The 12,592-nt window shown below is 32.9% G+C and overlaps 1 protein-coding gene across 1 annotated transcript in view; it reads right to left on the bottom strand.

Moving 5' to 3' along the window:
- Positions 1-12,592, bottom strand: part of LOC111699753 (TATA-binding protein-associated factor 172) — a 40,579-nt gene that overhangs the window by 25,673 nt on the left and 2,314 nt on the right. Inside the window, exons 4-21 of the mRNA XM_023470486.1 lie at positions 12,188-12,389; positions 11,746-11,876; positions 11,295-11,366; positions 10,998-11,065; positions 10,225-10,328; positions 9,516-9,630; positions 8,502-8,538; positions 7,934-8,001; positions 7,667-7,718; positions 7,210-7,318; positions 6,563-6,679; positions 5,493-5,580; positions 4,381-4,496; positions 3,508-3,596; positions 2,183-2,296; positions 1,492-1,618; positions 1,117-1,174; positions 754-818 (exon numbers count right to left, since the gene is read on the bottom strand). Of these exons, the coding sequence (XP_023326254.1) occupies positions 754-818; positions 1,117-1,174; positions 1,492-1,618; positions 2,183-2,296; positions 3,508-3,596; positions 4,381-4,496; positions 5,493-5,580; positions 6,563-6,679; positions 7,210-7,318; positions 7,667-7,718; positions 7,934-8,001; positions 8,502-8,538; positions 9,516-9,630; positions 10,225-10,328; positions 10,998-11,065; positions 11,295-11,366; positions 11,746-11,876; positions 12,188-12,389 (1,732 nt within the window). The remainder of the gene's footprint in view (positions 1-753; positions 819-1,116; positions 1,175-1,491; positions 1,619-2,182; positions 2,297-3,507; positions 3,597-4,380; positions 4,497-5,492; positions 5,581-6,562; positions 6,680-7,209; positions 7,319-7,666; positions 7,719-7,933; positions 8,002-8,501; positions 8,539-9,515; positions 9,631-10,224; positions 10,329-10,997; positions 11,066-11,294; positions 11,367-11,745; positions 11,877-12,187; positions 12,390-12,592) is intronic.

Here is a 12,592-nt window from a genome sequence, read left to right as displayed (position 1 = left end):
AACATATTTTAGATTTGTTCCAATTAACATATTTTAGATTTGTTCCAATTAACATATTTTAGATTTGTTCCAATAAACATATTTTAGATTTGTTCCAATTAACATATTTTAGATTTGTTCCAATTAACGTATTTTGGATTTGTTTCCAATTAACATATTTTAGATTTGTTCCAATTTACGTATTTTAGATTTGTTCCAATTAACATATTTTAGATTTGTTCCAATTAACACATTTTAGATTTGTTCCAATTAACGTATTTTAGATTTTTTCCAATTAACATATTTTAGATTTGTTCCAATTAACATATTTTAGATTTGTTCCAATTAACGTATTTTAGATTTATTTCCAATTAACATATTTTCGATTTGTTCCAATTAACACATTTTAGATTTGTTCCAATTAACGTATTTTAGATTTTTTCCAATTAACGTATTTTAGATTTGCTCCAATTAACATATTTTCGATTTGTTCCAATTAACATATTTTCGATTTGTTCCAATTAACATATTTTCGATTTGTTCCAATTAACGTATTTTAGATTTTTTCCAATTAACATATTTTAGATTTGTTCCAATTAACATATTTTAGATTTGTTCCAATTAACATATTTTAGATTTGTTCCAATTAACGTATTTTAGATTTGTTCCAATTAACATATTTTAGATTTTTCCAATTAACATATTTTAGATTTGTTCCAATTATTATATTTTAGATTTGTTCCAATTAACGTATTTTTAAAAAGTATATCTAACCTGGAACAGGTTTGATAACATATCCTGCAAGTTTACCGAGAAGTTTGGCCCCCAGATTCCTCGCTCTGTATAACATTTTTTAATTAAAGGGACTGGCTTCAATTCGGATAATTTTGCTCCCATTGTTTCTACTGTTGAAATGCGGAATTTTTTTTATAGAGAAAAAACATTTGAAATAATTAATTTTTTTCATTCCTGATATGACAAATCTTTTAAGAAATTTGTTGTGAAAAAAGTAACATTAAATTGTAAATGAGCTTTTTTCAATTAAGTTAAAAATAACCATATAAATATAAAATGTTAATTTGGGGTTTAAAGAAAAAAAGATAGAATTATCTAAATACAAGAATTTAAAAAGTATCCCTTGCGATGTATTTTGCTTTTTCCAGAGGATCTGTTATTGGCAGTACTTCTTTACCACCTAATAACAAAAAAAAGCATTAAGGAACCATTTTTTTAATCTAGGCCAGGATCCTAGATTCGCCCTGTCAAAAAGTGTACCTAGCTGAATCCGCCCTGTCAAAAAGTGTACCTGGATCTGGATTAAGCAAAGTTTTCATAAAAGTCTACTTTTCTTTTTCTATATTTTATAAAAAAAAAAAATACTACAAAACAAAAATTATTTTACTGCAGTTTTTTTTCGAATAAAAACACATCATTTACATTTTATTGCCACCAAAAAATTAATTTTTCATAAATTTGATAAAAATTTGTAACAATGTAGTAAGTAAATAGTACCTAAATAGTGTGCAGTATCCCCAGACCTATCTGGGATGAGGGACCCTGAATCTAGGGGTGATGTGGAGGGCCCTGAAATAAGATGAATCCAGGGCCCAAACCAGGGACATCCAGCCATCAGTAGGGGCTAGTCAAATCAACATTCAGATTTTTCAAAATAAATTGAATTTACTTCAGAAGGAATCTCGATGTCAATTTAGTTAAAACCCCGCAAAAATCACTAAAACTCAAGTTTGGATCCATTTTGTTTTGTTGCAACCGTTTCCAGGATTTGCCCCGAAAAAAAATTAGATCCGGATCCGGTTCCAGGTAATAAAAATTTTTCCGCTTCTTATGTTGCTAACTGGAAATAATAAGGTTCCAGTTGAGAATTGGGTTTTGAAAGAAGTTTATTTCCGGAGGTTTTGCTTGGTTTTAAATAATCACCCATTGGTTAACAGTTGATAATTGTGTTAAGAGATAAAAACATTTTGTTGCAGGTTGTAAAATTGGTATTTGCCCTTGGGATCCGGATCCATGGATCCGGATATTTTAGCCGACCCGGATCATAATCCAGGAAGCCAAAATGTTGTGAATCCGACAGATTCAGATTCTCAGCATTGAACTAGATAAGTAAGTTTTTATATTACATTACAAAAGTGAGGTTTTTTACAGTTACATTACATTAAATACAATATGAATTGTTGAATGCCTGGAGAGGAGTGTTCTCACACAATGAATTCCAAAGTTTAGGAATTAGCTGAAGACATGATGGATTATGCTCTAATAGTGCTCTCTGATACACATGCCTAGACACAAACTTTAGTCATAACAAATCATTGATAAGATAAGATTGGGTATGGATCTGAAACCCTCACATCTTGCAGAGCTCCGGCATTTACTATTTAAAACAAAGAAAACATTCGCAGTTTTATCAAGATTTTAACTTTCAAAGATTTTGAAAAACTTAAATATTTTTAAAGGGACAGTAAAGGAAAAATGAAAGGGGGTATAGGATGAAAGCTAATCACTTTAGCTCTTAATCTCGACCCATGAAAGTCATATCTGATGTTCTTGTCTCCAGAAATTGATATAAAACTGTGTCAAATCTATACGAAAATTAATATATATACAATTTTGTATAAAAGTAGTAGGTTTAAATAGATCATATTTAGCAAATAAGCAACCAATCTGAAAACGATGATATCCCAGAGAAAGCTAATTGTAATTTAGGTTTACTTTTATATTTGTTGTTTCTATTTTCAATAGATTTCATTCATAATATTATTTATACATCCGTATTGCTTCACCAGAAATTCCACCAATGGCAGTGCAGTAAAGTGGTCACGTGATACAGGCGGAGACACGTGACCAGTTCAGTTTCAACAACTCCATCACCTTTTCCAACTTCTTCAGTGATTAATTTTTCAGAATTAGCTAAAGAACAGCTGTCCTGCCCTGATATACTCCGCCTCAAGGTTCATTAAATTAATCAATCAAGCGATCGATCGATCAATCAGTAAAACAATAAAACAATTAGGAAGTAAGGATGAATGGAATCTGCAGGCCTACCTGTAAGGATAAATAGGATCTGCAGGGCTACCTGTAAGGATGAATGGGATCTGCATGCCTACCTGTTAGGATGAAAGGGATCTGCAGGCCTACCTGTAAGGATGAATGGGATCTGCAGGCCTACCTGTAAGGATGAATGGGATCTACAGGGCTACCTGTAAGGATGAATGGGATCTGCAGGCCTACCTGTAAGGATGAATGGGTTCTGCAGACCTACCTGTAAGGATGAATGGGATCTGCAGGCCTACCTGTAAGGATGAATGGGATCTACAGGGCTACCTGTAAGGATGAATGGGATCTGCAGGCCTACCTGTAAGGATGAATGGGTTCTGCAGACCTACCTGTAAGGATGAATGGGATCTGAAGGCCTACCTGTAAGGATGAATGGGATCTGCAGGCCTACCTGTAAGGATAAATGGGATCTGCAGACCTACCTGTAAGGATGAATGGGATCTGCAGGCCTACCTGTAAGGATGAATGGGACAGGAAGGGGAAAAGTCTGGGAACAAGATCCTTGAGAGTTGAACTAGTACTCTGCAGAGATAACTCTAATCCTGGAGAAAAAAATTATAAAGTGAAAAATGTCTGTAAGAAGATTTATAAGTATCAGCCATGCCATTCTATGCTTGGAGAATCTTTTGAAATTTTATCTACTTTTATAGGATCTATTAACCTCTTGGTGTAGCTACTAAATGAGCTAATAGCTCCAATATAGAATCTGTTAACCTCTTGGTGTAGCTGCTAAATGAGCTAATAGCTCCATTATAGAATCTATTGAGCTAATAGCTCCATTATAGAATCTATTTACCTCTTGGTGTAGCTACTAAATGAGCTAATAGCTCCATTATAGAATCTATTAACCTCTTGGTGTAGCAACTAAATGAACTAATAGCTCCATTATAGAATCTATTAACCTCTTGGTGTAGCTACTAAATGAGCTAATAGCTTCATTATAGAATCTATTAACCTCTTGGTGTAGCAACTAAATGAACTAATAGCTCCATTATAGAATCTATTAACCTCTTGGTGTAGCTACTAAATGAGCTAATAGCTCCATTATAGAATCTATTTACCTCTTGGTGTAGCAACTAAATGAGCTAATAGCTCCATTATAGAATCTATTTACCTCTTGGTGTAGCAACTAAGTGAGCTAATAGCTCCATTATAGAATATATTTTTCTCTTGGTGTAGCTACTAAATGAGCTAATAGTTCCATTATAGAATCTATTTACATCTTGGTGTAGCTACTAAATGAGCTAATAGCTCCATTATAGAATCTATTTACCTCTTGGTTTAGCTACTAAATGAACTAATAGCTCCATTATAGAATCTATTTACCTCTTGGTGTAGCTACTAAATGAGCTAATAGCTCCATTATTGAATGTGTGGAACTAGTTAAATCGTCCAAGTCTAAAAGACAATCCCACAACAAACTGCATAAGCTAGGAATCACACTAAAACAAAAATTAATAAATTGATAATTGAATTAACATTTATTTTAATCATAAGTAAACAATAAATGAGGATACAAATTTATATACTCAATAAAAAAATGAAAAATTTATGAAAAATTTAAAAATAAACAAAATTAAATAAATTGATCAAACATTTATTTTTGTTCAAAATTAAAAAATGCACGAGGGTGAACAACTCAAAAAAAGGAAATAAGTTTATAAATAAAAATAAATAAATCAACATACAGGGTGAATAGTTGATAGTTTGTGAATTTGAGCCATTAGACGAGTAAACAAACAATAAATTAATAAATAAAATAATTGAAAGAAAGGAAGAATGAAAGAATGTATGAATGAATTAATGAATAAATGAAAGAATGAATGAACCTAGGAGAAGTATCTAGAAGAACATAAATAAATAAATAAATGAATAAATGAATGAACCTAGGAGAAATATCTAGAAGAACATGAAAGGATGAATGAATGAATGAATGAACCTAGGTGAAGTATCTAGAAGAACATGAATATATGAAAGAATGAATGAATGAACCTAGGTGAAGTGTCTAGAAGAACATAAATAAATGAATAAATGAATAAATGAAAAAATTAATGAACCTAGGAGAAGTATCTTGAAGAACATAAATAAATGAATAAATGAAAAAATAAATGAACCTAGGAGAAGTATCCAGAAGAGTATGAAAGGATGAATGAACCTAGTAGAAGTATCTAGAAGAACATGAATAAATGAATGAAAAAATGAATGAACCTAGAAGTATCAATAAGAACATAAATAAATAAATGAATGAAAGAATGAATGAACCTAGGTGAAGTATCTAGAAGAACATGAATAAATGAATGAGAGAATGAATGAACATAGGTGAAGTATCTAGAAGAACATGAATAAATGAATGAGAGAATGAATGAACCTAGGTGAAGTATCTAGAAGAACATGAATAAATGAATAAATGAATAAAAAAAATGAAAGAATGAATGAACCTAGGTGAAGTATCTAGAAGAACATGAATTACAGGAAGAAGAGCAGCAGCAGAGACTGAAACTACATCATCCGAGGAATCCTGGAGACCTAGTAAAAGATTCAGAGTTCATTTAAGGGGACCGTAGACCTAGTAACAGATTCAGAGTTAATTTAAAGGAACTGTAGACCTAGTAACAGATACAGAGTCCATTTAAAGGAACTGTAGGCCTAGTAACAGATACAGAGTTCATTTAAAGGAACTGTAGACCTAGTAACAGATACAGAGTTCATTTAAAGGAACTGTAGGCCTAGTAACAGATACAGAGTTCATTTAAAGGAACTGTAGACCTAGTAACAGATACAGAGTTCATTTAAAGGAACTGTAGACCTAGTAACAGATACAGAGTTCATTTAAAGGAACTGTAGACCTAGTAACAGATTCAGAGTTAATTTAAAGGAACTGTAGACCTAGTAACAGATACAGAGTTCATTTAAAGGGACTGTATACGTAATTTCAAATAAATCTACATATTCACTATTCAGAGTGGCCTGTACCGTTAACATGAGATAACTATCAAATCAATTCAATCTTTTCTTTTAAATTTTAATTATTTTATTAAAATTGTGGTTTTCTAGTATACATTGACTTGCGCGTAAATTCTTCAGAAACAATGAAGAATTTTGTCGGAATTTTAAACTTTTCTTGCCAGGAAAACGACGCTAACTTTTTAAATTTTTCTCGGATAATAATTAAAACGTAAAGCTGTGAATCAATTATGCCATCCTATAATGGAGGGTTACTATAAATTTCGTCAACAATCCATTTAAAGAACTAGACACAATAAAATAATGACGATTTCCTACGTCATAGATAAAGTGACATTCAAAATAAATCAGATCACATCAGATCAGATCAAATCAATTTTGTTTCATTTTGTTTCATTTGATCAATCAACAAAATAAAACAGAATAAAATAAAACAAAACATTATAAATAAAATAAAATAAAATAGATGAAAACCAACTTGATATCGAAATCGTCGTCTTATGTCTTATGTCTTATTGATCACCCTGTTTTTTTTAAATCTTACATGTCTGAACAGCTGGATAGATCCTGGGTAGTAGAATGCTAGCCAGGTCTGGTCTGACCGCAAGGACATATTTAATACCTAGGAGACCACCATGTTTACTCTCCCAACCGCCGCCATCTTGAAAAATATTTTTTTAGTAAAATCTCCGCCATCTTTAATAATAATGTAGTAAACTATCCGCCATCTTAAATAATAATGTAGTAAACTATCCGCCATCTTTAATAATAATGTAGTAAACTATCAAATAATAATGTAGTAAACTATCCGCCATCTTTAATAATAATGTAGTAAACTATACGCCATCTTAAATAATAATGTAGGAAACTATCCGCCATCTTAAATAATAATGTAGTAAACTATCCGCCATCTTTAATAATAATGTAGTAAACTATCCGCCATCTTAAATAATAATGTAGGAAACTATCCGCCATCTTGAAATTAAAATTCTTAGTAAAAAATACACTTTTTACTCTTCCCTCAACATTATTTTCTCCTCAATGGGGGGGGGGGTAATAATAATTGGATACTTTTTCAACCTTATTATTATTTGTTCACCCAAAATTATTTTCCCCCTCCATATTTAGTGAAAATTAACTTATACTTGGCAGGGCGGAGAGGGTAATTTTGGCGTGTTCACTGTTCAGTACCTACAAGTTTAAGAAGAATGTTGACAAGCTGCAGCGCAGCATTCTGTTCAACAAGCTGAACAACAGCTCCTAGACCCTGGGCAGCAGATTCACGAACAGGAGCAACTACCTGAACAACAAGGGGACTATTAACTTAACTTTAAAAGCCATGTATTGGTTTTCTTATTGTATGTATATTGTATATTGTATAAGGAAGACACTTCCAAAACTTCTCCGATTCAGAATTGATTTATCGAAGGCTTAAATGGTACCGTTGTGAATCTGAACTGGACTTCTTTGAATAGAGGATCACTTGAAAAAAAAACTTCAAATACATTATCTTTAAATAATAAAGCTCTTCGCTCATGTATTATATACTTATATGTCAGCTATAGCTGGCCAAACTGCCAGACGGAATTGGCTGGAATTTTTTGAGGATCCCCTGCGTATCCTCGTCGTATTTTTATATTTGTTTTACCTGATCAGAAACAAAGTCCCCGAATCTATCCAATGCAAGAACACAGACAAGCCTAGATAATAATATTAAAGGGACTGCTGGTAAGCTTAATTTCGACTGGCAGTAATTTGATTAAAATATAAATAGGAAACTGTCTTTTCCAGCCAGCATTTTTTATTGGAGAACGCTGTAGCAAAACAGATTTTTTAATTATACAAGGTTGCCCCCCTCCCTTAAAATAAACACCCCTTCCTCACAGTCCCCTCCCTGGTCCCTACTCCTTCCTACCTGAGAGAAATGTTGACCAGCCACTTCTGATGATTTTCTTCATTTCTGGCAGAACTTTTACCAGACTCCTTTATCAACAAAATTATCCTAAGTTTCTTAAATATCTCCCTTTAAGGAACTGAAGACGAAATTTTATGGAATAAAGGTGCTCTTTCATCTTTTGTCTGATCAGTAATAAAGGTTCAAACTTGACATCAATTCTTGTTACGTTAAACCAAAATACTATTGTTTTTCACATAAAATTATTAATATTTTTCAATCGAGTTGTAAAACCCCATATAAATTGATTTCGCTTTTAGCAGACATTGCTATATTGTATCCATAAAACGTAAAAAACGTTGATATGATCGGGCCCAAATTCTTTATGACAACTAACATTAATTGGATGGTCAGAATTTAAAAAATGTATTTTTTTAATCCACGAAAAAACCCGATAAATCAGCGATATTTTGTTTTAATAGTGTTTAATAATTTGAGGAGAGAAATTGCAATAGCAACAATTAGAATTAAAAATCGAAGATTCTAGTCCTAAAAAAATTGACGAGTTAAAATGGATAAAAATGTATTCCTTGCCCCCGCTTGATCCATGCAGTTTCATCAACTCTCTAAAAAAATTATTAAATTTTTTTTAACATTATGAATGGCATTGAGTGGGGGGGGTGCATGGGAATTATCAACGCAGCATAGGAGGGGGTAAAAGTTGTGTATAGCCCCCTCCCACTCCCCTGGCACCCCTTATTTAAAATTAACTGTTATAAATGAGTTAAAAAATTGGTTTCATAATTTTCATGTTATTACATCTTCGTTATTGTGATTTAAAAGTAACCCTATAATTAAGTATGAAAATATGGATTTTTTACAAGATTTACAGGAAATGAAGAAAATTACCAAATTGTCTGATTCTAGCTTACAGGCCTTTGTCTCACAGATGAAAGTGTAAAAAAAAACCGTAATGACATTAAACTAAAAAAAACTTAAAAACCAATTCCACAATCCTTTTAAAGGGACTGTTCTCCTTTAGGAAATACACACATAATACCTCGTTTCCGGGAATAGGAAACATAAATGAGCCATTAAGAAAAACGTTAGAAACTTGGGGTTTCAAGAAAAAAAATGGTTATTTATAAACGATATAATTCATCAGGGATATCTTTAAATGATAACATAGTTTTTTAAAAATTTGAATATTTTGTAAATTCAAGTTAGTAAACAACCAACCATCAGACTAACACAGACAGGCGCCCTCACGGCTTACGGCATAATGTTGTCCCGGCACGCCATGCTACTTTTCCACGAGGGGTTTTTGACTTCCATCTGACGGCCACTTGTTGCATATAATACCCATTCAGGGGTTATGTTATAGAACTTTTGTTAAAAAATACTCCAATTTTTAACACGAAACATAAAGTTTATAATTTAGTATATTTTGTGAAGATTTGAAGATTTTGTATTTTCTATCCAAAGGATCCTTAAATATCCCTGCTGATTGGTCGCGTACTCCAGTTAAACAATGGAACCTGCTGCAGTAAAAATATTGCATTTTACTTGCATATGAGCAGTCTGTGTAAGTCTGTGGACCAACCTGATAGCTGTGGCCGAACCATGTCTAGTCTCCCACTTGAGTGCAAATATATCAGCTAGTAGATGGTCTAGGAAGGATTGAAACGGCCAGCTGGGACTCTCCAACCAGTTTTCACCTTTACATGATTATTTGATTGATTTGATTGATTTAAATTTAAATTTAACTCAAATCATCTGACATCCAAACCAACTTTATATAGAACAGTTGCACAGAGCGATAAAGAATTTAAAGGTTTAAAATTGCAGAATTGAGAAAAGAATAGATAAAAAAAAAGATAATTAAGATAATATTTAAAAATTGAAAGCATAAAATATCAATATTATGTCAAAAAATTTAAAAGGAAGACATCAGCATACTTCTAGTTCACCGTGAGCAGCTCTGGAGTCCCAATAGTTTATTCGGAGACCGGTGTCCGAATTTAATGAATTTGAGTCGTGTCTTAAATCCACCAAAAACCGATTTCTGTAACTTCGGCGGTCAATAGTTCGGCTACCTAGCTCAAATTCATTAAAACCGGTTTCCGGAAATTATTTATTATTTTTTCAGTTGGGTTATGGGAATCTTGGAAAGAAAGTGCATTTATTATGAAAAACCATTAAATCCAAACTTCAAATAGGCCATAACATTTTGTACTTAAGATATCGACATTTTTTACACGCAATTCAGTAAAAGTTATATTTTAAATGAGAGAATAGAATAAAACAATTACCAGTGTAGAATTTAAAGGACTGCTCCTTCTGCACAGGTTTGGTATCTCTTGGCTGTGAATCTTCTTTCGCAATCTTAGTTTTCCTTTTCAGCCTATTCAGCTCCCTGGAACGTTCATTTATAAAGTGGCATGTTCGACTCATAAAAGTACCCTTAGCAGTGCTCAGGATCCGGATCCGCAATATTTTGGCTTCCTGGATCTAAGGGACAAAGTATAAACCAAAAACTGCCAAAAAAAATATTTTTACCCTCAAAACCCAGATAAAAAAGAGATAATAAAAATTTCCTGATTTCTGAATGGTTCATAAAGTTTTAGCAAATAAATAAGAAAAATCTGAAAATTCTGCTTTGTCAAAAAATTCAGTAAATTTGGAAGAAATACCCTGAATCCGGATCCGAATACGGATCCAGATCCATTTTTATCCAGTGCAGATCCAGGATCCGGATCCAAATCCGCTTCACAATTAAATGGATCCTAAGCCCTGAGTCCCAAGCTTTGTCTTATCAATAAAGCATTATCATTAGTATTTTTACTAATCAACCTACAGCCTTTGAAAGTTGATTTTCTTTCTCTACAAAAGCAGAAAGAGGATTTCTGTAATAGAGGGTATGTGAATCATACATGCCTTCTCTATTGATCGAGGGTCCCTTAAAATTATGTAAAAAGTCCCTTTGAGAAAATTGTTCAAAAAATTTTAAAATAGTATTTTTAAATGTTGTTTTTGTTACTTGTTTCTTAGTCATTAAGTGGAAAAGAAGAAAAAAAAAATATACCTAGCACTCAAATTTTCGACTTCTTCAGCCTTTCTTTTCGTCCCTCCCTTCTCTTCAATCCTGGTCTCCTAAATGTTACAGGGTTTGAGGTTTTATCATTTGCTGGAGTACTCGAGTTTCTTGTAATTTACGTTTTCTGTAATTTAAATACATTTTTTAAGACAATATATGCAAGTTTAAAGTATAATCAAAATTTGGGAGGAAAAAATAAAACATTTGTATTCAGCACTTTAGTCTAGATGAGAAATATTGTTTTTAGTAGACTGCAAATGCATTCTAGAGATTTAAGTAGCTTACCATTAAATCTTCATTTGTAAACAAAGATTCTGTATCTATCCCCAGGGAACTTGCACCTTCCAGGCCCAGAGTCTAAAATAACACGGACATTATGGTGTCTGTAATCATGAGCTTGCAAAAATCATTGTCGGTGATTACGAACCTCATATATTCAGTGTTGCAGTGATCATGATCATGAGATCATCATTAATTCAGTGCCGGCGATCATGAGCATCGAAGTAAAGTGTCGGTGATCATGAGCCTCATTTAATCAGAGTTGGTGATCATGAGTCTCATCTAATCAGTGTTGGTGATCACACGCCTCGTTTAATCAGTGTTGGTAATCACACGCCTCGTTTAATCAGTATTGGTGATCATGCGCATCATATTATCAGTATATGTGAACATGCACCTCATATAATCAGTGTTGGGGATCATGAGCATCATATAATACATGTCGGTGATCACTAACCTTCTTCAAGCGGTGTCGTTGAACTGCAGGTTTGGATTCTGATTCCACTTCAAACTCCTGAGTATCCCGGGAGAAAAGACAGTCTCCATTCTTCAACAAGTCCTCCACGTTAAATGTTGCAAAATTTAGGCCTGAAAAGTGAAAACATATATTCCTGTTTAAATGATTATCATCAATAATAAAAGCTCCCTTAATAAAATGGGGACAGAGATGGAAACTTTTAAATGCTAAATCCATTCTTAATTTCTGTACTTTTCGGTAATTTAATCATAAATGTAAAACATTTCTGTAGTTCTTTGTTTAACGGTTTCAACCCGTCTTTTGAATCCAAATTGAATTAAAAAGTGAGTTGTGAATATTAAATCAACTACTTAGCTTAACTTTATTTAATCAACAGTTCCAACCTCCTATGACACATAATGTCAAGTGTTAAGATACCTACATGAATTCAAGAAGCCAGGAATGCTGTCTATGTCATACTTCATCTGTATGTCAGATTTTAACTCAGCCTCGGGACTCACATCTGCCTCCGACTTCACATCTGCCTCCGACTTCACATCTGCCTCCAACTTTACATCTGCCTCTGATTTGATTCCCTTTCTAGGTTCCCATTGTGGAACATTCTTCAACACATATTCAAGAGCCTAAATAAAAATGTTAGTTTTCATTTCAAGGCATATATATTTAAAGGGGATGGTGGAGTTGGCACATTTGATGTAGGGGGGGGGGGGCCTGCCTTCATTTTTGGTTCAAATCTTCCAATTTTTTGGGTGCACGCCTAATTAGTGATCGAAATTCCTAAAATAAAATCAAATTGAATTTTAATGACCTCTAATGACCTCTAATG

The sequence above is a fragment of the Eurytemora carolleeae genome, unplaced genomic scaffold, assembly GCF_000591075.1.
Source record: "Eurytemora carolleeae unplaced genomic scaffold, Eaff_2.0 scaffold307, whole genome shotgun sequence".
NCBI classification, from domain to species: domain Eukaryota; kingdom Metazoa; phylum Arthropoda; class Copepoda; order Calanoida; family Temoridae; genus Eurytemora; species Eurytemora carolleeae.
The sequence above is the reverse complement of the archived record's forward strand: the minus strand, read 5'-3'. Positions and strand labels throughout refer to the sequence as shown.